The sequence below is a fragment of the Choloepus didactylus genome, chromosome 21 (genome assembly GCF_015220235.1).
Source record: "Choloepus didactylus isolate mChoDid1 chromosome 21, mChoDid1.pri, whole genome shotgun sequence".
NCBI lineage: Eukaryota > Metazoa > Chordata > Mammalia > Pilosa > Megalonychidae > Choloepus > Choloepus didactylus.
In genome coordinates this window covers 23,328,416-23,353,001 of record NC_051327.1, presented here as the reverse complement: position 1 = coordinate 23,353,001, position 24,586 = coordinate 23,328,416, and the positions used below count along the sequence as shown (strand labels likewise).

General features: G+C 55.3%; 3 protein-coding genes across 15 annotated transcripts in view; all 3 read left to right on the top strand.

Annotated features, from left to right (window-relative positions):
• Positions 1 to 13,411, top strand: part of FOXK1 (forkhead box K1) — a 76,085-nt gene extending 62,674 nt beyond the window's left edge. The window contains 7 exon segments of the mRNA XM_037813952.1: positions 1,815 to 1,971; positions 2,926 to 3,072; positions 3,866 to 4,059; positions 6,238 to 6,404; positions 6,496 to 6,780; positions 7,460 to 7,684; positions 8,217 to 13,411. Coding sequence (XP_037669880.1) covers positions 1,815 to 1,971; positions 2,926 to 3,072; positions 3,866 to 4,059; positions 6,238 to 6,404; positions 6,496 to 6,780; positions 7,460 to 7,684; positions 8,217 to 8,494 — 1,453 coding nt within the window. The 3' untranslated portion in view covers positions 8,495 to 13,411.
• Positions 13,412 to 17,098: 3,687 nt separating this feature from the next.
• Positions 17,099 to 18,640, top strand: LOC119517187 (translation initiation factor IF-2-like). Its single transcript, XM_037813756.1, has 3 exons — positions 17,099 to 17,103; positions 17,664 to 17,750; positions 17,986 to 18,640. The coding sequence occupies exons 1-3, from the start codon at positions 17,099 to 17,101 to the stop codon at positions 18,638 to 18,640; spliced, it is 747 nt and encodes a 248-aa protein (XP_037669684.1).
• Positions 18,641 to 18,726: 86 nt separating this feature from the next.
• AP5Z1 (adaptor related protein complex 5 subunit zeta 1) overlaps positions 18,727 to 24,586 on the top strand; it is a 29,550-nt gene continuing 23,690 nt past the window's right edge. For 6 of the 13 annotated variants that reach the window (XR_005213516.1, XM_037813947.1, XM_037813946.1 and 3 more), the window contains exon 1: positions 18,728 to 18,829. Coding sequence is in view for 9 of the 13 variants with exons in the window: in XM_037813947.1 (XP_037669875.1) it covers positions 18,789 to 18,829 (41 nt within the window). In the remaining 4 variants the exon portion in view is untranslated. Of the gene's footprint in view, positions 18,830 to 24,586 lie in introns of all 13 variants that reach the window. The other 7 variants (XR_005213513.1, XM_037813943.1, XM_037813944.1 and 4 more) reach the window with 4 other exon arrangements.

Below are 24,586 nucleotides of genomic sequence, written 5' to 3'. Positions count from 1 at the left end.
GACGCGGCATCAGAAAACCTTACGGGAAAAACCCACCACAGTCCGGTTGCGCTTCCTTCCATTGGGCTGCGGCTCGGTGCCAGGCATGGAGGTGTTTACTCCCCAGGTGTGGGTGCATTTGAGAAACCTAACGTGTCAATAAAAACGTCTTTCCTCTCCCCCTCCCCACCTTACTTCGTAAGCTTGGGTTTTCTATTTGGGGTTCAGAATTAAATTCAGAAAAGGCTGTTTTTGTGATTCAGCTTCCTACCTTTAAAAAGCTCATTTAATTTTGGTAATTAAAGTTTCTCTACTCAGAAGTGACACATCTTTACCAGCCTTGGGGATTATGGTGGAAAAGAGACTAAGAATCTGAAGTAAAGCCTTAAACTTCTGTTTGGCTCAACTGATTGGTTACAGAAAAGGAACAATGACCCATAATTGAACTTTCTAGATGAGTTGTTGAGTTTTTCTCAGTCTTTTGTTTTCTCAATGCAATTCTTTTCCCCGCTCAATATACCCTCCTCGAGCCCCTGCCCTGTGCCTCAGGGCTCCCGGGGTGCCGTGAGCGGCGGTTACAGCCCTGCATGAGGAGGGCGCCAGCAGGCGGGCGTTCAGGGGAGCTGGCCTCAGAGTCCGAGATGCGGGGCTGCGAGAGGGACGTTCCAGGCAGAGGACGCTGCAGAGACAGGGAGGGTCATGAGAGCGTGGCGGTGAGCTGGGAGCCACGGCCTCCGGGTGCCCTCGTGGGGGTGGCCCCAGGGGCTTACCCAGACACTACAAGGCCCTGGGCCTGGGCACTGCACTCAGCTTTGCATCAGGGGTGCCTGGAGGATGAACCAAAGGAGGGTGAGGGCAGAGGCCTGGCCTTGGCACAGGCTGGCGGGGGCTCGGCAGCGCAAGTTGGGATGACCTCGGGGTCAGCAGTTGGGACGATGACACAGATGCTCATTTTTTGGTTTGGCTTTGTGTCCTCACTCTTAGTGCCACAGCTGATTTGTAATAGAAATGATTTTCAGAATCAGACTCTCAAGTGGCTCGATAACCAAGGTCCGTCTGAATGAGAGGAAACAGGCCGGAGCATGTTGTCGGGGAGCAGGCATAGTGTTCCCTGGCCGGCGGGCACAGCCGGTCGTCGGGGCTCTCTGCTCCCCCGTCCACATGGACACCGCCGCATCCCTTCCCCGGGTCCAAGAAGCCTCCCACGTTTCATGCTGTGGACGTGGCCCTGATGCTCAACTCCGTTCTCCTTTCTCCGGCCAAGAAAGAGGGCGACTGGAACGCGGCCTGTCGCAGCTCTGCCCCGGGCTCCAGGGCCTGCCCAGCAGCGTGCCCCTCCGCTGGCACCGCCGTCTCTGACTTGTGGTTTTGCGGGGACTCTGCTTCCGGAGCCTTCTCCTGTGGTGCCACCTGGTGGGCAGCGTGAGCAGGCAGCTGGCACCCGTGTTCCTGCACCCGAGGCCGCCCCAGCCCCCGCTCTCCGTCCAGGGCTGACGTCTCCGCGCCCTGTGCCCACCACTGTCCCTGCCTGGCACTCTGTAGCGAGACCCTGGTGCAGTACTCCAGGGCTCAGGGCTCCAGCCGCCAGGCCGTGCACGGGCCAGAGTTTGCCAGCTCATTTGCTGGCCGCTCGCCGACCCTGTGTGGATTTGTCCTCTGGTTGTGCTTTTCCCACACTGTGGAGAAGGGCTCACGTGGTTTAATGGTATACGTGGAATGGGAAGGTGTCGAGAATTTCTCATCCCTCATTTGTCATCCAGCAGGGTACTGAAACTTTCTTTCCTACCCCAGGCTCCTTTTCATAATTGTGAATTTGTGTCTTCTCCTCTCTGCAGTGTTCCCAACTCCTGCCCAGCCAGTCCTCGTGGCGCCGGATCCTCGGGCTATCGCTTTGTTCAGAACGTCACCTCGGACCTGCAGCTGGCAGCGGAGTTTGCCGCCAAGGCCGCATCAGAGCAGCAGGCAGAGGCATCTGGAGGAGACAGCCCAAAGGTCACGCAGCACAGCCGTGCATTTCACACACATTGCAACCGGTGGCGTGTGTGGGCACCCAAGGCAGGCGGCCAGAGGACGAGAGACCTCAGGGCAGAGGAGGTCCCCGCGTGTGCTCCGGGACAGAGTGAGGCCCCCGCGTGTGCTCAGGGACAGAGTGAGGCCCCCGCGTGTGCTCAGGACAGAGTGAGGTCCCCGCGTGTGCTCAGGGGCAGAGTGGGGTCCCCGCGTGTGCTCAGGGACAGAGTGGGGTCCCCGCGTGTGCTCAGGGACAGTGAGGCCCCCGCGTGTGCTCAGGGACAGAGTGAGGTCCCCGCGTGTGCTCAGGACAGAGTGAGGTCCCCGCGTGTGTGCTCAGGGACAGAGTGAGGCCCCCGCGTGTGCTCGGGGACAGAGTGAGGCCCCCGCGTGTGCTCGGGGACAGAGTGGGGCCCCCGCGTGTGCTCGGGGCAGAGTGGGGCCCCCGCGTGTGCTTGGGGACAGTGAGGCCCCCGCGTGTGCTCGGGGGCAGAGTGGGGTCCCCGCGTGTGCTCGGGGACAGAGTGAGGCCCCCGTGTGTGCTCACTGCTGGCAGAAGTTCACTTTCTGAGGACCTGGGAGCTCCCCCACTTTCAGCTCTGATGACAATTGTCACATCAAGTTCTAATTACAGCCTTTGGGAAGAATGACTGTGTTTTCTTTCAACTTTGTATCTTAGTTAATTTCCATCTGATAACAGTGCTTTTTAATCAGTTTATAGAGGAGTTGAGAAATTTTTTACTTAAGTTATGGCTAAAACCTTTTTCCTTTTCTGGCCGTTCCTGGTTTTGTGCAAGCGCATGGTTGGGATAGGAGGCCATCAGCGTGGTTGAGTCCAGGTGCCCCATCCTGGGAAAAACGTTCTCAGTCGGCAGCGTGGGGCGAGAGCGGAGGGGGTCTCTCCAGGCTCACGGTGCCTTCTCTGCTTCTCCACAGGACGAGTCCAAGCCGCCCTACTCCTATGCCCAGCTCATCGTGCAGGCCATCTCCTCGGCCCCGGACAGACAGCTGACGCTCAGCGGGATCTACGCCCACATCACCAAGCACTACCCGTACTACAGGACCGCAGACAAGGGCTGGCAGGCGAGTGGGCTGCCCACGAGGCGCGACTGATGGGGACCAAATGCTGTTGGGGTGAAAGCCGCGGGGGGGTGGGTCGTGGGACTCGGAATCACCCAGAGGGGAGAGAGGTGTTTTCCAGTCCTGATCACCAGTGGTGAAGCCTGCATGTGTCAGAACCATTGCATCTAAGGGAATCTTAGGTTTTTTAGATTTGCTTTTGTGATGCTCAGAAAGCAAACGTTGATGCCTCGTCACCTTTTTATATTTGCCGTGCTATAGCCCTGTGCTAACTTGGAAATGCAGTGTGTGTGCTGTTTACATACAGCTTGTCGACATCTATAAATTGTGTATATGTTGTCTAGTGTTTTATTGGCCCCTACAACCTTTGTTTACATTCAGGTATAAATAATACATAGCACACTTGTTTATCTTTTATCCGTAGTTAATATTTTCAGTTTACCAGCTCATTCAATAGAATTTTCGAACTCGGCATGATCCAGTCGTACTTTGTCCCTGACATGCTTCTAGACTATAGCTTGTGTTTCTCTTGCTTTTTCTGTAAAGAATGGTGATGACACTCTCTGACATTTGATAGAGAAAAAATACCACTGTACTTTTGCGCTTTCCAGGAAAACACAATTACTTTGCCAACCTATCCCAATCCCTCCTAGGCTGGACTGAAAGGTGCTTTGGTCTTTCCTCTCTTGTGGGGTTTTGTGGCCTGTCCTAGATGATACGTGTTGCAGATTTGAGGCCGGCTGGGGTTTGTTTTCTGACTGTGTAGTAATCGGTGGCTATCCCTGCTTCCCTGCAGAATTCCATCCGACACAACCTCTCTCTGAACCGTTACTTTATCAAAGTCCCACGTTCCCAAGAGGAGCCTGGAAAGGGTTCTTTCTGGCGGATAGACCCTCCCTCAGAAGCCAAACTGGTGGAGCAGGCATTCCGCAAACGGAGACAGAGAGGCGTGTCCTGCTTCCGCACGCCCTTCGGGCCCCTGTCCTCAAGGTGAGCCTCTGCCCCGCGCTGCTCCTGCAGTCCTCGAGCTCCGGGCTGATCCCACTCCCCAGGATAGAGAAACTGGCAGTAGTATGTCCAGCACCTAAAAATGGCACCTTTTTGGAGAGAACGCTTCAGGACCAGTGGCCTTCTGTACTAGATAATGAAGTTAGTAGGTAAACCACTGACCACAAATCCAACATTAGCGCTTACCAGCTGAAGTGTACGTAGCAGCGTGAACAGCCTGTGCACATGTGGGGGTGCTGCTGGGGATAGGGGCGAGGGCTGGGGGTGCCGCTGGGGATGGGGGTGCCACTGGTGACGGAGGTGAGGACCAGGGGTGCTGCTGGAGATGGCATCTGAGCTTATGGCCAGAAGGCCCCAGGGAGCCCCTGCTGCCGGTGGACAGGGAGGGGGCTGGCCAGTAGCCCCCCAGTTTTTCCCTGGGTCCCCCGAAGCACATCAGTCCCACCTCCTGGGACACGCCCAGCTAGGAGAGGGAGAGCTGCCGCAGGGCTGGGCTTTCAGAAGTGCTTTCATGTGGAAGGAAAAGCAGTTTCTAGTGCTTTCCATTTCTAAGTTTTATTTCAAACATAATTACTTGAAAATCCATTTGAATCTCATTTCTGGTTCCTGGTCCTAGCTGTAGCACGTGGGTTAAAGTTAAGGATCTGTCATTGTGATTTCCAGTTATCTGATCAAAACAGAAACTGGAACAAAGGTGAGGTGTCATATGGCTGGGGTAGGATTTCAGAACACTGATCTGACACCCTCTGGAAGTTTCACCCGAGCCCACGTCTTCCGGAACACCACATTGCTGGACTAGGCCCGTGGAGAGAACGTCTGTTGACGTGCAGCATTCTCGCTCTCGCTGCTGGATCAGTCGGCTGGAGAAACAGTCACCGGGGCTTCCTGGGTGTGCTCTGCTGTCCCTGAGAGTCGGGGAGTCACAGAGGTGGACAGCTGGCCCGTCCTCAGGAGGCTGTGCGGGCAGATGGGGAAGCGGGTTTGGTGCTGGGAGAACTGGCAGAGGACGCAGGGAGGGAGAACCCCGCAGGCTCGGAGGATAGCGGAGGGAGTCGAGAGGCAGCCTGGGCCCGAGGCGGGAGGCAGTGCTGTAGGCAGAGGCCGCGTCTGTAGAGTGAGGCCAGGCCGAGACCCCCCGGTGGTGCTGAGACCTGGGGCCGGTGTCGCTTGGGAGTGAGCCACATGAGGGTCGGAGTGTGCGGGTCGGGGGAGAGGCTCAGCTCCCAGGTAGCTGGGCCGATGTTTGTGAGAGATAAAGGACGGGTCAGGAGTGTGGAGACGAGCGAGGGAGTGGCGGTGCCGAGGCTGCCCCTGGTGTGGGGAGCAGGAAAGCATGTTCCCAGCGGAGCTGCCGGCCCCAACGCGGCTCCAAGCAGCCCCTTGCCGAGGGGTGACTACGACGATTTGCCATCAGTGCTGCTTCTCACCCTGCGACTGCCTGTGGCTGGTGCCCACCAGCTGCCCTCCCACCGCTGCTCACGGCACCCCTCGCCTGGCGGTGGTGTCCTTGTTCGGATGCGGGTGCTGACAGTTCCCCTGAGAGGAAAGCTTGAGTCTCTGCTCCAGGGGTGGTTGATCTCGGCTGCTCCACCGCTGCCGGGCTGGCCCCCGTGGCCAGGGCCCGGTGATGGGAGAAGCAGCCTCCATGCCTGTTATTTGTGCAAAACACACAGTCGTGTGCCATGGCGGGTTCGCTCGACGTGGAGTTTCCTGGTGGGAAGTGTGCCCATCAAGTGGAAGGCTGAGGGAGGTGGACTCCAGGTTCCAGGGGTGGGGCCTGGGAGCTAATGCTCCCTGGGGATGGAGCTGTGGTTGCCGCAGTAAACATCGAGAAACAGGAGCGGAAACAAGGATGAGCCGCTTCCAGTGAGGACTGGCTGGTGTTTTCCAGAAACAAGTGCTCTTGGTCATAGCTTTTTCCAGGAAGCATCTAACAACTCGGTGTCCCCTCGTGTGTGGACGCCTCCACTCCCACCCCATGAGACGGGGCTCTCGGTGCTGGTCTGCGTTACTTGCCAGTATTGGAAGGTGTCCTGGGGCCGAGAGAAGGGCTGGAGGAGTTTGGGAAGGGGCCACGCGGGGCCTGGACGTTGAGGGCTGCAGGTCTTGTCCGTGTCCTTCTTGGGCTTGTCACACCAACCCCTTGACCCTTTCTTTTAGGAGTGCTCCGGCCTCGCCCACTCACCCCGGGCTCATGTCCCCTCGTTCCAGTGGCCTGCAGACCCCGGAGTGCCTGTCTCGGGAGGGCTCGCCCATTCCACACGACCCTGAGTTTGGGTCCAAGTTAGCTTCTGTCCCTGAGTATCGGTATTCCCAAAGCGCACCTGGTAAGGAGCCGTCCACCCGGAGCGGGGAGGGCCACCCGGAGCGGGGAGGGCCACACGCGCGGCCCTGACGTGCTGTGGCCTCTCCACACAGGCTCCCCCGTGAGTGCCCAGCCCGTGATCGTGGCCGTGCCGCCCCGGCCATCCAGCCTGGCCGCCAAGCCAGTGGCCTACATGCCCGCCTCCCTGGTGGCCCCACCGCCACCCTCCGGCCACGCAGTCCACGTTGTGCAGCCGGCGCCCACGGTGACAATGGTCAGGGTGCTTGCCGCCTCCACCGGCTCCGCCAACGGCTACATCCTCGCCAGCCAGGCCGCCGCAGGCACAGCCCACGAAGCCACGGCCACTGCCCTGCCAGACCTGGCCAGCGAGGCGAGAGGTAACCGGGCGTCCTTCCCTGGCGGCCTCAGGCCCCCTCATGTCCATCCTTGCCCCGTGGGCTTCCAGAGCTACGGCCGGGGCCTCAGGTGTCCTCCCCTCCAGGTGACCTTGAATTAAGTTTCCGGGACCTGCAGAAAATCAGACCCTAATACAACACGTTCTCGGGGAGGAAGAATAAGCCCGGGAGGCCGACCCCGTCCGAGCCCCTGGTGGGGACTGTGTAGAAGCCCTCGGAAGGGCAGGAGAGTTAATTCCTCACTCAGAGATTTGGATCCCAGGAAATTAATGGATTAAATATTGAAAACTGAACTAATACTGGAAAAGGGCCTCCAGGGGTGCTTTTAAACGGAGCAGCATCCCCTATTTGCTGTTTACTGGCTTGGTTTAGTCCCAGCACTCGTTCCTTATTTTCATGTCATCAAAATGAATAATGCTTTTTGGTGAAAAGTCAATTTATGGCTCTAGCAGCGAGTCATTTCATTCCAAATGTTACACTTTTTCCTCAGACTAAATGCAGGGTTCAACATTCTTAAAATGTTTGCCAAGTCCCTGTGACTGTCGTGGCTTACTTTTCACGAGGGCTCCTTCCTGAGGCCCCCAGCCTCACTCCCCACTTGGCGGGCTCGTCGCGAGGCCCTGGGGGGTCTGTGGCCTGTGATGCGCTCTGTGTCCCGCAGGCTTGGAGGAGAAGCCCACCATCGCGTTTGCCACGATCCCCGCCGCCAGCCGGGTCATCCAGACAGTGGCTGGCCAGGTGGCGCCCGGCGTCCCCGGCCACGCGGTCGCCATCCTGCAGCCTGCCACGCCGGTGAGCATCGGCCAGCACCACCTCCCGGTCCGGGCGGTCACACAGAACGGGAAGCACGCCGTGCCGCCGGGCAGCTTAGCGGGCAGCGCTTATGGTGAGGCACCGGCCCGCACACGCTGGGGTCCAGTCCTGGGGCGGTGCAAAGCGGGGCTTCCCCGTGAACCCGACGTGCGAGCAGCTCCCGGTTTCCGAGCCCCTGCTGCGTGTAAGGGAAGAGGGCGGCGGGAACCCCTCGTCCCCACTGCCCCGGGGTTAGCATTCAGTGAGGTGAGACAAAGACAGGGAGAAGGAGGGCGACTCAGCAGGAGACACGCAGCGAGCCGGGGCGGCGCCCAAGGGGAGGCAGTGGGTGGCTGGGGGCAGGAGGTGTTTGTGTCAGGTCCTGCCAGAGGCGGGGAGCAAGCCCTGCAGGGGCGCCGGGAGGAAGAGGGGTCCGGGGTGGGAACCACACATGGAACCCCAAGGTGGCCACCTGGCAAGCCGGAGGAGGGGTGTGGGACGGGGCGGGGAGGGCATCATACAGGGAGCAGGGTGGGCACTGGTGCGGGCTGGCATGGAGGCCCTGCCGGCCTGCATCCGGGAAAGTAAATGGTTCCCCACTGAAAATCTCTTCCTTCCATCCCCAGCCCTCACCAGCCCTCTGCAGCTCCTCGCCGCCCAGGCCAGTTCGTCTACTCCTGTGGTGGTCGCCCGAGTGTGCGAGGGGGCCCCCGAGGAGCCCACTGCAGCAGCCACCACCGCCACCTCCGCTGCCACCAGCACCCCCGCCAGCGCCCCCGCCGCCTCTCCCACCGGGGAGCCCGAGATCAAGCGGCCCCGGGTGGAGGAGCCTAGCGGGACGGTGGCCGCGCAGGCCAGTGTGATCGCAGCTGCCGGCCCCCAGGGCCCAGGGACCGGCGAGTGAGGCCGCCGGACGTGGGTGGAGGGGGTGAGACCCCCGGGGTCGTGGAGCCGGACGTGTCTCCGAGAGCGCAGCGAGCGTGGCCCACAGCTGACTGAGCACACAGTGCCAACGCGCCCGGCCGCGCCCTCTCCCTGGGCTGGAGCTCGCGCGCTACTTTTATTTTATCTCCTGCCTCTCCCTGTAGTTTAAAACAAAAACACATAAACAAGTTCAGACAACTGATTGTATGGTTCTGGGGGTTCTTTGTTGTTTTTTTTTCCTCCCTTAGCACCTCCTTTCTCCCCAAGCCTTTTTTCAAGGGCTTAGGGGAGAAGGTCGGGTCTGGAAGGCACCGCAGCAGACCTGCCCCCCGAGCTGGCCCAGCACCCCCCGGAGGAGGAGCCTGCTCGTCCTGGGGGCTGGCCCTGTGCCGGATGGAGGCCTTTTCGGGGAAAGGCTGGGACTCGGAACAAATCCCCCAGGTACAAGGAAGGGGAGAACCGCCGGGTCCCCAAAGGTGACGGCGCCAGGCTCAGTGCCACCCTGGAGGCATCGTGTGTGGCTGCCGGACCCCAGGCCTTTCTCGTTCCCTGTGGAGCCCAGGCTCAGCCACGCCTGCGACCAGCACAGAGGGGCAGCACACGGCGGAGGCCGGCCCCTGTGCGTCAGGTTCCCTCATGGCAAGAGGCCCTCGAGGGGGAACACGGCCACCACATCTGCTCACTTCAGGAAGGATCCACGGCTTCCCGTCTCGGGGTTCCAGGTAGAAAGTTCTCTGGATGACAGGCCATTGCAGGGCAGGGCCCCCTCATCCATATGCCACGCGTGGGGCCCAGGGCCGCCTGCCGTGGGGCACAGGTGCAGAAGCCAGCGGCCGGAGGTCCCAACTCGGCACGAGGTACTGGCAGCTGTGCGGCTCTGACAATGGGAAAGGGGTGGAACCCCCGTGTTCTCTGGCAGCCGATGCCCTGGCACCCGCCTGCTGGTGGGCACAGCAGAGCTAAGCTGAAGCTGGTCACGCAGCTTTGTAACCAAATTATGGTTCCATTTACCGCCCAGAACTCTACCGTTTTAAATCAGCACCGTCTTGTCTGCCTGGGGTCAGCGAGCAGAAGGGAGACGGCCCCCGGGCAGCGCAGCGAGTGGGGGTCTGTGTGCCTCCCCCGTGCGATACCTTTCTGATGGAGGTGGGACAGCAGCCAGGACGCACTGGCCGGGTGCCTCTTGGTTCCCAAGGCAGTGCCTGGCCCCTGTGGACACCCTCGGGCAGCGGGAGCTGTGTCCCAGGTGCACGCCTGGAGCTGAGCTGTTACATTTGTAGCCCACTCTGGGGAGAAGATTGTAGTTCCTCAGCTTCTCTGGGAGAAACTTTACAGGAAATATTGAGCTCATTTCTGGAAAGATTGGTTTTAGGCTTTGCTGAACACGCTGGTGGACCACGACTAGGATCAACGTCAGCAAACGGTGCACAGAACTGGAAGCACTTGCAGGGAAGTGACTTTCTTAGAAAGGCCGTCCTCAGCACGAAAGGCCGCCCAGCAGTGCCGAGCCCCGATGGGAAGCTGCAGAGACTGGCAGGCCCTGTTCGTGCCAGCAAGCCGGGGCAGCCAGGGAATGGGTGTCACAGCACGGGCAGCTCAGTCCCGGCCACGCTCGTCCCCGCTGCTGTCCTCATGGAGGTGCCGCTGGCCTGCCCCACGCCAGCCGCTTCTGAGGCGCTGAGCTTTGGATGGAAGTCAGCTCTCTGTTGACACCAGTGCCTGCGCCTGCCACAGAGTCCCAGAGGAAGGGGACGGGGTGAAGACACGGTGGGCCCTCTGTAGGCCCCTCCACCGGTGACCATGGGGCATGTATGGCATCTGTGTGGCCTGGGTGCTTCACGTGCATCCTCCTTGTTCAGCGTGTGTGGTGTGTGCAAGGGTGGGTGTGATGGAGGGCGGGCTCGGGCCCAGTCGGCCAGGAGCCTACCCTCCGAGGGTCTGCAGCCCACACCTTGTGGCTCCTCCCCCCTCCTGCAGCCCCCTTTCAAGGGGCGTAATGTTTGCTTTGGGACCCCTGACTCAGAAGCTCACTTTCACAGGTGGCTTGCACAGAACAGTTGGCCATGAAATGTCTCGTCCTCTTTCTGCCTCTGCCTGTTCTGCTCATCCTGGCTCGGGCCCTCTGGCCGCCCTGACCTCTGAGAGGTTTTGGTTTTGTCCATTAGTAGCACTGAGCCCACTGTCGACATCAGCGGTGGTACAAGAAGGGGGTGCAGGGGGAGCTGGGTGGCTGGAATGAGCGGAGGGGCTGGTATGTCTGTCGGCAGCATCCTGCCGTGTGGGAGTTGGTGAAGTCTGAGCCTCCGCTGGGTCTGAGTGAGGGGCACAGGGGAGGTGGAACCACCCGGACTTGGGGACAAGGGGGTGTAGGCTGGGCCTCGGCAGGGCCACCCCTCGGGGTTTTAAAGGACGAGCTTCCTGGCAGGTTTTTGGTTGTGCCTGAAACTGGTCACCAGAGGCCCAGGAGTGGCCTGTGCCCCATGGAGGAGCACATCCAGCCAGAGAGGCCGCCCAGCACCCTGAGCCGGCCAGGAGGCCACCGGGGGGCCCTCGGGCCTGTGACCCTGTGGGATGACTGTTTGTGCGTCTCATCTGGGCTGAGAGCAGGCCGTCCTGCCGCTGCTGGGATCAGTGCGGTCTGGCCAGGGCTGGCGTCACTTGGTCTCGGGTGACACCCTCCTCCTCGGTCCCCAGGGGCTCACGGCTTCCAGCTGGGGCAGGGCCTTGTGGCTACACTCCAAGGCGAGGCTGCAGCCAGCTCTGCCCACCGTGCCACCACCCTGTCCAGGGGCCTGGGTCCTCAGTTGCTCTATCACCAGGTGCGGAAGTGCATGCTGTTTGGAGAGAATGTGAACAGCTGGACGTTTCCCACCAGGATGGTAGCTTGGAGCACTGGGAACGAGTCAGGGCTGCACCAGGGGCTCCGGCAGCCACGAGGATGGCTGCTGGGTCGGTGGCACTTCTGTTGCTGCCACTTCTCAGAAGGGCTTGATCCAGGAGACGACTGAGCCTCCTCAGGGTTGACCGTCCGGAGTCCGTTAGCCGTCAGCAGTGGAGCAGAGCACTGAGGAGAGTGGCAGAAAGAGCTGGAAGGCTGTGGAGCTTGGTGTGTCAGTCCTTAGCGCTTTGCCTCTGTCTGTGTATTGTGCTCGCACGTAATATTTTGCTTCTGTTGAGGGCGGCAAGCGTGTAATTCAATGCCTCTGAGGGACTCACGTATACCGTTTATCTCCCCCGTTGTCTTTAGATGCTTGGCAATCGCACAGCCTTGAATTCCCTCCGAGGCAGGTGTGAGCCGGGCTGGCCTTGTGGGCACCTTGGTGGCACCTAGTGCTGGGACACGGCTCCCTTCTCCGCTTGGCGTGGACAGTGGCACTGTGTGGCCCCCGGGCTCGCTGGCGGAGGAGAGTGAGAGCAGCAGGGTCCCTGCGTTTGGCGGTCTCGGCTCACGTTTTGGGGTTTGCTGTTTGTGTTTTCTTTTTCTCTTACTTAAGAACAAAGGCACACGGGAAACGTGTAAGTGGGTTTCTGAGTGGCTCAAAGCAGCAGTCTGTGATCCTGAGGTGGGGTCTTTGAGCGCCTTGAAGCCAGGAGAGAAAGGGTTTGGGGCCCCCACCATGGCCTAGAGAGGAGACAGTGCTGGGGCCTCCCGTGGCTGCCATGGGGCTGTGGGCCGGCGCGGAGGGTGCGCGATGCGGGCCTTGGCACTGGCTCTGGCACCCTTCTGGGGCTGCGGTCCCGGCTTCGCCCTGGCCACTCGTGGCCTCTCAGGCAGCGTGTCACGGGGAGCTCCGCGCATCTAAGAGGCGGGCACGGCGGCTTCTCGGAGGGGCTTTGCTCTGGCTTTGGGGTTTTCCTGGAGTGTGGGACACTTCCTAATTTATGGAGACAAAGACCAGACCTCACTGAGAAAAACCACCACCTGGTTGAATTTGAGAAAGCCCTAGAGAAGCAGAAAGGGTTTTCCTCCGGCGTGTGGAGCCTGGAAATAACCATGGGGTTGGGGGCGAGTTCCCTGCTTCTCCTCAAAAGCTTCCACTTGTGCTTTGCCCCTGCGCGGCTGCATCTGGTGTCAGGAGCCGCCCCCGCTCTCGCCGCCCCCGGCTCCCGCGCGGCCCCTTCTAGAGCAGGCGCGCACCGAGGCCCACGTGGGGCCCGCGCCTCGGGCACCAGCTGGGGAGCCCCGGGGAGGTGGGGGCTCGCCGGGGAGGTGCTGGGGCGCCCCGCGATGCCCCCGCCCCGAGGCAACATTGTTTAACAAGAAGAAGTTAAACACTTTAACGTGCTGCTATGAGGACGGGCGCGCCCTGCCCAGGGGCCCAGCCGGGTGGTCCCTGCCGGCGCCCCCAGTGGCCGCCCTGGGCGTGGGGACCTCCGTTCATTTCAGGGGTTCCTGCTCCGCGCCTTGTTTTCCACGTCGAGGTTTGTAAATATGCAGGACTCGGTGCTCCTTGTCCGCTTCCTGTTTTCTCTGGGCTTTGCTCAGACGTCTGCTCTTCGCACTGTCCTTCAATACCAGAAGCTGCTGTGGGGTGCAGGGGAGAGTCGCGACGCAACAGCGGTGGGGGGGGCAGTGCATGGCCTCGCGAGGCGGCCCCTCTCACAGCCTGGCCTTGGCGCAGGTGGACTTCTGCCAGTTTGCATTTTCAGAAGGGCCTCTCCTTGTGCGTGTGGTTTTCCTGTTTGGTTCTGCTGCTCTTTCCGTTCCACGTTACACGACTGCTACCCCTGGAATTCTAGCTGCTTGGAAGAATGGCCCGTCGTGATACAACCATGAGCATTTCTTCTGAAACTGAAATGCACAACAGGCCCGTTTCACTGTTTAGGGAAAAGATTTTTACTCTTACGTTTTTAAAAAAAAAAAAAAAACCCTGCTGCCAGGCTGTCTGCTGTCGGCTCTCTGAGCGCCATGTGGGCACCTTCCCAGGGGCACTGCCGCCGCCCGCTCTGCTGCTGGGGAGGCCTCACCCGGGCACACCTGTTGGATGCACCATCCGGGGAAGAAAGAGCCGGGGTGGAGAGACTGCTCAGGTCCTGGGCGAGGGCCGGGTCCCAGGCCAGCTCCTGCGGCGTGTGCAAGGCTGGGCTTACCTCCCCCTGCAGGTGGTGGAAGGGTTATAGGGGCACACTCGGGGTGATAAAGCAACTAGAGAGAACCTCACTCTGCCCATCCTTTCCCCGATGCCGAATGTCCAGGTCAGCTGCTGGTGGGAGGCCGGACCACTACGTGAAATCTACCCAAGGACTGGCCTCGCCTGCGGGCTGCCGGTGCCAGCTGGCTCGTGCCAGAGGCTTCCTGCTGGAGAAAGAAGCCTTGCCTGGGCTCTGCCCGGCCGAGGGGCAGCGTGTCCGTAGCTTTTACGCTGGACTGAGGTTAAATCCCTTCCTTGAGTCAGTGAGCTTTGGGGATTTTCAGTTTCCTTGTCTTGCCCTGATGGCTGGACTTTGGGCTGCCATCATAGCTAGTTTAGAACATAGCTAAGGGAGTAGTCACTTTAATTTTAGGCATCTTTCTTTCTCTTGGGGAAGAAACCCCATTTAAAGGATTTCTATTGGTCTTTGCACTTGTTTGTCATTCTGGTACAGCTGGGAAATTGTCACCAGAGTCACCGTGGTTAAGCAGAGAGACGAGTGTGCACCGCAAGGCCCATGCCGCCCGGGCCCGTGGGCTGCCGCATCCCTGTGGGCTTCAAGGGCGACCGAGGCTGCCGAGTTCCCCCATCTGTTGGCCACTTTCCCACTTATTTTAAGAGTCAAAATAGAACCAGAAGAATCCTGGGTTGTCATTCTTTCCTTGAGAATCTTTTTTCCAGATGCTTTGACTATTTGATCCCCCCACGTACCAGAGGCAGTGGAAGGCACGTGGGGGCTGGGCCGAGGCTGGCGGTACGTGCCCTGAGTGCATTCGAGTGCTTGGCCTGCGGAGAAGGTCCTGTCCTCCCGGTGCCGTGGCCTTTCTTACCCACTCACAAGGGTGCCTGCCGTTGGAGCTGCTTCCCAGCAGTCGGGAAGAGCTGCCACAGCTGCTTAGGAACTCTGCCGGCCTTTCTGCACTGTTGGCTGTGGTTGGGGTGAGGCCTGTGACCCTGAGATGGGCTTTTCCCGTACGAAGTGAAGGGGCCTGGAAGGCCGGGACCCTGCACCTGCCTCCTCGAGCCCCGGCCACTGCCTTTCTGGATCAACTGGTGCAGGTTTGTTTTTTGTTTTTTTTTTTTTTAAGCAAATATTTTAAGTTTGGCCTTCCTTCCCTCCCTCCCTAACACACAAGGGGCTTTCTGAAAACCTTAACATACCTTAATTTATTGGGCTTGATTTCTCTTTCAGGCACAGGGGGAGGGACGGGAGACAAGGCCAACCACGGTGGCAGGTGCCCAGGGACCCCGGCAGGGGCTCCAGGCCAACCCTGAGGTCGGTTTTCTTACCAGAATGATAATTCTCCCATAAAAACATTCTGGGGGAGAGTATCGTGAGGGGCATGTGTGTACATGTGTGTGAGCGTGTGTTTTTACAGCAGCTGGCTACTTTTCCTACCACGCTTAGGAATCAGTGCGTGAGAAGCAGTAGTGCCCTGTCGGCGGGCACGGGGGTCGCGGGGCCTGTCCTGCGCTGCAGTCTCACCTTCCAGGGGTGGAGCCCGGCTGTGGGGACGAGGGGTGGCCCCATGGGGGGCGGGCACGGAGGCAGAGATGCAGACAGACCCCCTTCAGAGCCAGACCCACCCGTGTTTTCATTTCAAATGGGATACAGTATTTTTTTAATAAGGAGCCATACTTTTTTTTAAAAGCTTGAGATCTGAATGTGATTTCCAATTGTTATCAGACATTAATGTTTTAAAGCTATAACAAAGTTTAAAATTTTTACTTTTTTTTCCGTTTATTTTAACTGTTGTATTATCTATGAAATTGTATGTGGATGGGGAAGACTTTTTCTCCTCTTAGCATTTGTTTCTATACCCAGAAATAAAATTATGTATTAAAGAGATGGCACCGCAGCCCTGCGTGGTCCTTCTAAGTAGCTGCTGAGGGACACTGGACACAGGTCTCAACACACAGCCCCTCCTCCCGTGGAGGGGAGCCGGGAGGGCTCAGGGGCAGCAGCTCGCTCCCATTCACCCCCGGGACCCACTCCTGGGAGAAGCAAAGGTCAGGCAGCGTACCCGGGTACCCGTGGTCCCTGGACTCACCATGCCTGCAGCTCCAGGGATGGCAGGTAAGTCCGGGCCTGCCCCCCAGAGCAGGTGCCCCAGGAGAGTGGTGGGCTGCAGGACGAGGGTGGCAGGGCGGGCTGTGCGGTCAGACAGACCTGTCCCTTACAGCCAGTGGCTCCACTTCTGGAACATTCTGAGGATGAGACGAGGTGGCAGGTGGCGAGTGCCCACTGTGTGGACGGCTGCCTCTCCCCAGCGCCTGGCCCAAGGGTTTTCAGCCCTAGGTGTTTCTGCCTCAACCACCTGTCACTTGGGGCTTTTTAACAGTTTATTGCAAGCACACCTCTTGTTGAAGTATTGTTTACTGCCTTCAGCTGAATCAACAGCTTAATGCGCCAGCTTCGGAGCTCAGCTGTCCTCAGCGGTGGCCCAAGTTGGAACACTCCCTGCCCTCCTGCCGCTTCCACCACTTTCCAGGTGAGACTCTAACTAGAATCTAGTATTAACAGAGTCATTGTATTTTAACATTTTCACCAAGTAATAAGCAAGACTGAAGATGATAAAAAGATTCCTCCAGGGAGCTACATTGGCTAATTCGTTTTTTGGTTTTTAATATTTTGTTTCTAAGACACAAAATTTTTGCCAGTAAGACCTTAAAGCAACATTTTACACAGAGGTACACTTTTAAAGCAGGTCAGATGTGGTCCTTGGCAGCACTGCTTGGGTGTGGGGTGTGGGGTGTGGAGACAGGATTGTTCCCGGCCGTGGTAAGTGGTGCTCACCAGCGGGGGGCACCCGCCTCTAAGTGACGCCTTCAACACCGCCCCAGGTGGGAAGCCATGCCCACACCCCCCAGCAGGAGGAGGGATGGCCTGGGGGGGTTCCCAGCCCCCGACAGTGGAGGGGAGGGCACAGCTCAACCAGGCCAGCGCTCCTGAGTGGGAGTCAGTTTGCAAGGGCTTGCTGTTAAGTTTTCGGGAATTTGGGGCCTGCTGTTAAACATGGCCGTATTAAAAATGAAATTATGTAAACTGAAGTTACATTTAAAGCAAAGGTAATATGCCCTTGGGGCCCCTGTGGCTGCCCTCCTGTGGGTGCTTGAGCTGGGTCTGCGGGGCGGGGGGGGTGGGGTGGTGTGGGGTTTGGGGGTAGGGTTGGGTAATTTCCACCCGGAATCAGCACAGGGCACCCCCCCTTCCGTGGAGCCAGCTGTTAAATTCTCACCAGCACACCTGGGCTTACACAAATGTAGTCATTGAATGCATTTACACTCTATGTTTCACCTTAATAACAATTTTTTTTTTTTAAGCTATGGAACTAATATCTGAAGTCCTTTCCAGCTCTCAAATGTTGACGACCTAAATGGAGTCACCTTTGAATGGGATCTGTGTGCCCTGGGCTAAGGAAACCAGCAAACTCCCATCAAAGCATGTCGTCATGAGGCAGGTGTCTTGTGGCTTCAGACCCACCCCTCTGCACCCTGTTGTGACTTGGGCTGGGCGCTGCAGGCCACGCTCCTGCTTTGCTAGCTCCTACATTAGGCTCCACCAGTTCGGGGTGACGGAGGGAACCTGGAGAGCAGGAGGCGCGCCCCATCCCTGTTGACCTTCCGCAGCTCACTTGTAAGTGACGGGAGTTGACTGCATTTGCTGCATCGCGCCTCTGCAGCCCCTGCTCCATGCACCAGAGTCAGTGACCCCACCCCCTTCCCCGGTCTCCTTGGGGTCCCAGGTGCCTTTTCAATTTTTCAGGACCTAGTCACCAATTGTGTACGTGGCTGTGTGGTCTCTGCCTGCAGGCTGGACCCGGCCAACTGCAGCACACATGGGGTCACTGACTTCCCTTCTCAGTTGCCAGGCGCCATCACTCTTGGTCCAGTGGGCACTCGGGGCTGACCTCGTTTGGCCTCTCTGCAGCATCTGGAACTTGACCCTGGCCTCCCCTGGCCCTGAGACACCACACTCCGTTTCTTCCCACTTTCCCGGCCATTCCTCGGCGCAAGCCTGGGTGCAGCTGGCTTCACGTCTCTGCTCCACGTACAGGCATGTGACCTTGGGCACCCTGGCCAGAACTCACGGAGCCGCCCAAGGTGGGCAGGGGTCATTGCCGCGGGGCCGTGCAGTGGCCAGCGAACCCTGTGCCTCCTGCCAAGGCCACCCAGGACTAGCCATCTGTGCTCCCCAGGCTTCTCCGGGGCCCGCGGTTCCCCCACCGGCAGCATCTCCACTCGGGTGTCTCAGAACAGCGTGTCCGGTGCAGAGCGCGGCGCCCCGCCCTCCCCAAAGTCCCAGCTTCCCCACCGCCCCCTCCTGTCTTCCCTGCAGAGCACTGATCGCTGTTTGGCGCAACTGTTCATCTGTAAAGCTGGTCACTGTTCTCTCTGCTGGCTGCACATCCCGTGCAAAGCTGTGCCGAGCCGAGGAGGAACACAGAACGCACGGCTCTCTCCACAAGCCCCGCACCCTCTTCTGCCCCGCTGCAAGCGAATGCACCACCCAGAAGCCTGCTTGTTGCCCGGCATTTTCCCATTCCGCCGCGTCCGTCAGTCCCCACGCCCAGCCAATCCTACCCCTGACGGTCGCCGAGTCTGCCGAACTCCATCCTCGGGCCCCTTCCCTAGTCAGCACCCTTCCTCTCCGGGACCGCGGACTGCGGCCGCCGCCTGGCACACGCTGTGCCCCCAACCCTGTCTCCCCTCGTGGTCAGGCTCCCCGCGGCTCCTCCCTTCCCAGCCCGGCGCGTCTAGGCCACCAAAAGCCCGGCTATTTCCAGACCCTTAACAGCCTATCCCGTCGCCTCCACCCGGCCCCCCGGCCCCGGTCAGGCCCCTCCGCTCCCTCCAGGCCGCTCCCGGGTGGCGGCGGCTCTCAGGGACAGCGCCTGCGTCCTACGCTCCAGGGCGGAGGCCGCCTCCCGTCGGGCACCGCGGCGGCGAGGGCGACCCGGAAGCCGATCCCGACGTGCAGGCCAGAGGGCTGACGGCCCCGCCCCCGAGAGGCTCGCGCCGGAGCCCATTGGTCGGCGGCGCGCTCGCCCCGCCCCCGAGGCCTTGCTTCTCATGTGACGCGACCCCGGAAGTGCACGGAGCCCTCGAGCTGCGGCTCTTCACTGGGCGGGCGGCGGCGGCATGTTCACGGCGGGCGCGGTGAGCCTGCTCCGCCAGGCCAGGTGCGGGGACACTGAGGGCTCAGCCGGCCCGGGAGCCCGATCCACCATCCCTGCCCTCCGCGGGCCTTCCACCGCAGGGCCCGGGGCTGGGTCTCCGAGGCGGCGGCCCCCGAGTAGCGTTCTGAAGGCTGGTCCTGAAGCGGGGTGGGACCCGCTGGCTGCCTGGCCAGGGAGGCGGGGAGACCCCCGCGTCTGGCGGGAAGGGGAGTAGCCAGACGCTGTGAGTCGCTTCGGGGTGCGGGAGGACCAAGCCGCTGGCTGGAGAGCCCCGTGCTCCGGGCTGGGAGGGGCTTGTGGTCACAGAGACGGCTCTGGTGCTGCGGCCTGGGATGGAAGAGAAGTGGCCCACCGTCTTCTGGTCCAGCTGGCTCTGGACTCTCCCGCTAGTTGCTAGCTTCTCCTTCACCAACTAACCGGCCAGGAGAAAGCAGAGGGGAGGCTTGGACGAAAAAGCCCGACGGTACTTCATGACTAAGGGGTACAGGGGAGATTCAGACAGTCCAAGACCTATTGCTACTTGTTTAAAAGAACAAGCCCGTGGTAAATTTAAAAAAAAAAAAAATGGGATTCAGAGCTGGATCAATTGATGGAAAAGATGAGGCTGACTGAGGTGGCTGTGGTTATAATGGGGCGGGGTCTTAAATGAAGATTAGGTTCTGTCTGTGAACAGGGCGGAAGTCCTCCACAGTAGGAATAACCCTGGAAAACCTCTTCAGAGGAGTTTCCCGATAAGTGCACTTCAGTCTCTCTTCACTATTGGACGGGTGGGTAGTTTGCCTAGATTTAAGGGCTGTATTAAATGGAAACAGTTATCTTTGAATACCAGCCTCTTGTTCATTGTGTCGGTATGCTTTCCCAGAGACACCTGCGAGCCGAGACCCACTCCCAGCTCTACCAGGTGTTCACACTCACCTACTCAGGTCAGAAACCTGTGGGATGGAAAGGCAGAAGGCAGCCCTTCCTGTTTAAGTTTTTTTTCTGTCACTCTGCTGTGGGTGACTAGGTGGGTTAAGGGTACCATATGATTGAATTTCCATAAGTTAAATGCATGGGTCATATAGTTCCTCTCTGTTAGGATATTTTTTTTCTAATTTTTAATTGTGACATATAACATATATAGAACAATGATAACTTTCAAAGTAAGGTTTAACAACAAGTTAGCAAATTTCAAAGCATGTTACAGGTTACAGTTCCACAGTTTGTTATTTCCTTGTTGTGAAATATACATACAGAAAGGTGGCAACATTCAAAGTACAATTTAACTGGTAGCAATAGAGCAAATTTCAAAGAATGTTATGGGTACAGTTCCATCATTTGTTACTTCCTTCTAGCTATTCTAATACCCTAGCATCTAAAAAAATATGTATTTATATAAAGATTCAGTATTCGTAATTCTTTGTTGAATCTTGTCTAGTCTGTTGCTGCCCCTTCCTCTTGTTTAATCACCTTCTCGATCCTCAGGGACATCTAGGCAGTGACCACCCTGACTTGTTCATGTTACACAGATGTATTGACATTATGGGGAAGGGGCTGCATCTGGCTGCTGTTCTTGAAGAGGCTTTTGCCTCTGGGTTTGGGGAGTTATCTGGCATAGGAACACCCTGGAGGATTTAAGTTTCTGAAAAATGAACTTAGTGAGTGAAAGTTTTATAGAGTCTCAGATAGGGACCTAGGTATTTTGGGACTGCTGTTGGTTAGGGCTTGGCATACTGAGGCCATTTGGGATATGTAGCTGGAGTTTGCATAAGAGAAACCTCCAGGTTAGCCTCTCGGCTCTATTTGAAATCTCTTAGCCACTGTAATCTTATTTTGTTACCTTCCTTTTCCCCTATTTGGTCAAGAAAGCATTTTCAGTCCCTTGCTGCCAGGGCCAGGCTCATTCCTGGGAGTCACGTCCCACGTTGCCAGGGAGATTCACTCCTAGGAGTCATGTCCCACATAGGGGGGAGGTTAATGAATTTATTTGCCTATTTGGGCTTAAAGAGAGGCCACATCTGAGCAACAAAAAGGTTCTCTGGAGGTGCCTCTTAGGCATAATTACAGGTGGGCTTAACCTCCCTTTTACGGCCAGAAGTTTCACCAGAGCAAGCCTTAAGATCAAGGGTTTGACTTATTTAAGTAGGGGGTTCCTAATTTCACATAGCATATATTCTGTCCAAGGTAAATAGTCAGTGTCTCACATTATCTTCACTTAGTTGTACAACCATCATCACTCTCAATTTTGAACAACTATAACACAAAACACCCCACAGCTTTTATCAGCCCCTGATGATACATTCATACATACATACATAGTTATGATACATACATAGTTAATGTTAATGTAGTAGTGGTGAGGTATTCCTAGTAAATATAGTCTATACCATGCAATGGGTAGTTTTTCCAATATACTACTCTGTTGTTAACTCTTTGTTCCAGTGTCATACCTTAGAAGTATATCCTGCAAACATTTATATTTGTAGTGCTAATCTGTGGGATACATGCTCCTAAATAACCCCTTTCAATCCTGTTCACCTTCAATGCAGCACTGTTACTTATAATCCCAATAATGAACTATCATCACCCCGTCCATTCCCATACCTTTAAGTTCACCCTCATTATATCTGTACATATTAATCATTCCCCCTTACTAGCTTCTGTCTATCTCTAGGTCCCCAATATCCTGCATTATAAGACACTGATTTTACATTTTTCAAGGAGTTCACAGCAGTGGTAACTTATGATATCTCTCTGTTTGTGTCTGACTTATTTCACTCAGCATTATGTCTTCAAGGTTCATCCATGTTGTCATATGTTTTGGGACCTTGTTCCTTACTGCTGCATAGTATTCCACTGTCTGTGTATTCCACATTTTGTTCATCTCCTCATTTGTAGGATACTTGGACTGTTTCCACCTCTTAGCAGCTGTGAACAATGCTGCTATGAACATTGATGTACAAATGTCTGTTAATGTCACTGCTTTCAGATCTTCTGGTTATATACCAAGAAGTAGAATTGCCAGGTCGTAAGGTAATTCCATGTCAAGTTTTCTGAGAAACCACCAAACCGTCTTCCACAGTGGCTGTACCGTTACACATTCCCACTAGCAATGAATAAGTTCCAATTTCTTCACATGCTCTCAAGCATTTGTAGCTTCCTGTTTGTTTAATGGCAGCCATTCTTATTGACATGCGGTGATATCTCATTGTGGTTTTGATTTGCATTTCCCCGATAGGTGGGGAACCTTTTCATCTGTTTTTTAGCCATTTGTATCTCCTCTTTGGAAGCATATCTTTTCATATCCTTTGCCCATTTTATAATTAGGCTGTTTGTACTATTATCATTGAGTTGTAGGATTTTTTTATATATGCTGGATATCTGTCTCTTATCAGTTATATAGTTTCCAAATATTTTCTCCCATTGCGTTGGCTGCCTCTTCACCTTTTTGACAAATTCCCTTTAGGCACAGAAGCTTTTGGTTTTGAGGAGTTCCCATTTATTTTTCTTTCATTGCTTGTGCTTTGGGTATAAGGTCTAAGAAGCTGCCTCTTAATATTAGGTCTTGAAGATGCTTCCCTACATTATCTTCTAGGAGTTCTATGGTACTATCTCCTATATTGAGGTCTTTGATCCACTTTGAGTGAATTTTTGAATAGGGTGTGAGGTAGGGGTCCTCTTTCATTCTTTTGGTTATGGATGTCCAGTTCTCCCAACTCCATTTGTTGAAGAAAGTGTTCCTTCCCAGCTCAGTGGATTTGGGGGCCTTATCAAAAATCAGTCGACCATAGTTGTGGGGGTCTATTTTTGAACGCTTGATTCGATTCCATTGATCAATATGTCTATCTTTGTGCCAGTACCATGCTGTTTTGACTACTGTGCCTTTATAGTAGGCTTTGAAGTCAGGAAGTGTAAGTCCTCCCACTTCGTTCTTTTTTAAGAATGTTTTTGGCAATTTGACGCCCCTTTCCCTTCTAAATAAATTGGAAAGGGAAACTTGCTTTTCCAAGTTTGCAAAGTAAGTTGTTGGGATTTTGATTGGAATTGCATTGAATCTGACATCAGTTTCAGTAGAATTGACATCTTGATGTTTAGCCTTCCTATGCATGAACACAGATTATCTTTCCACCTGTTTAGGTCCTCTTTGGTTTCTTTTAGTAAAATTTTGTAATTTCCTGTGTAGAGGTCTTTTACATTCTTGGTTAAGTTTATTCCCAGGTACTTGATTTTTTTAGTTGCTGTTGTGAATGGAATTTTTTTCTTGAGTGTCTCTTCAGTTAGGTCATTTCTGGTGTATAGGAGCATTACTGACTTTCGCGCAGTAATCTTGTATCCTGCCATTTTGCTGAATTTATTAGCTCAAGTAGCTGTGTTGTCGATTTCTCAGGATTTTCCAAATATGCAATCATATCATCTGCAAATAATGACAGTTTTACTTCTTCCTTTCCAACTTGGATGCCTTTTATTTCTTTGTCTTGCCAGATTGCTCTGGCTAGAACTTCTAGCATGAAGTTGAATAACAGTGGTGACAGTGGACATCCTTGTCGCGTTCCCTATCTTAGAGGGAGGGCTTTCAGTCTCTCACCATTGACGACTGTGCTGGCTGTGGGTTTTTCATATATGCTCTTTATCATATTGAGGAAGTTTCCTTCAATTCCTACCTTGAGAAGTGATTTTATCAAAAAAAGGATGCCAAATTTTGTTGAATGCTTTTCACCATCTATTGAGATGATCATTTGATTTTTCCCTTTTGAATTGTTAATGTGTTGTAGTACGTTGATTGATTTTCTTATGTTGAACCACCCTTGCATACCTGGGATGAGCCTCACTTGGTCGTGGTGTATGATTCTCTTAGTGTGTTTGGATCAAATTTGCAAGTATTTTGTTGTGGATTTTTGCATCTATATTCATTAGGGAGATTGGCCTGTAGTTTTCCTTTCTTGTAGCATCTTTATCTGGTTTTGGTGTTAGAGTGATGTTAGCCTCATAAAATGAGTTAGGTACTGTTGCATTTTCTTCAATTTTTTTGAAAGAGTTTGAGGAGAAATGATGTCAGCTCTTTTTTGAACATTTGGTAGAGTTCCCCTGTGAAGCCATCTGGCCCTGGGCTTTCCTTTGTAGGAAGCATTTTGATGACTGATTGGATCTCTTCACTTGTGATTGGTTTGTTGAGGTCTTCTGTTTCTTTTTCAGTCAGTCTAGGCTGTTCATGTGTTTCCAGGAAATTATCCATTTCCTCTAAATTGTCTAGTTTGTTGGTGTATAGTTGTTCATAGTATCCTCATGATTTTTTAAATTTCTTCGGGATCCACAGTAATGTCTGTCCTCTCATTTCTGATTTTGTTTATTTGGGTTATCTCCCTTTTTGACTTTGTCAGTCTAGCTAAGGGTTTGTCAATCTTGTTGATCTCAAAGAACCAACTTTTGGTTTTATTCTCTATTGATTTTTTGTTGTTGTTTTCCATATCATTTATTTCTGCTTTAATCCTTGTTATTTCTTTTCTTCTGCTTGCTTTAGGGTTAGTTTGCTGATCATTCTCTAGCTTCTTCAGTTCAATTAGGTCTTTGATTTTAGCTCTTTCTTCCTTTTTAGTGTATGCATGTAGACCTATAAATTTCCCCCTCAGCACCACCTTCGCTCATCCCATAGGTTTTGATATGTTATGCTCTCATTTTTATTTGTTTCTAGATATTTACAGATTTCTCTTCTCTTGCAATTTCTTTGAGCCACTGATTGTTTAAGAGTGTGGGGTTAATCTCCACATATATATGAATATTCTG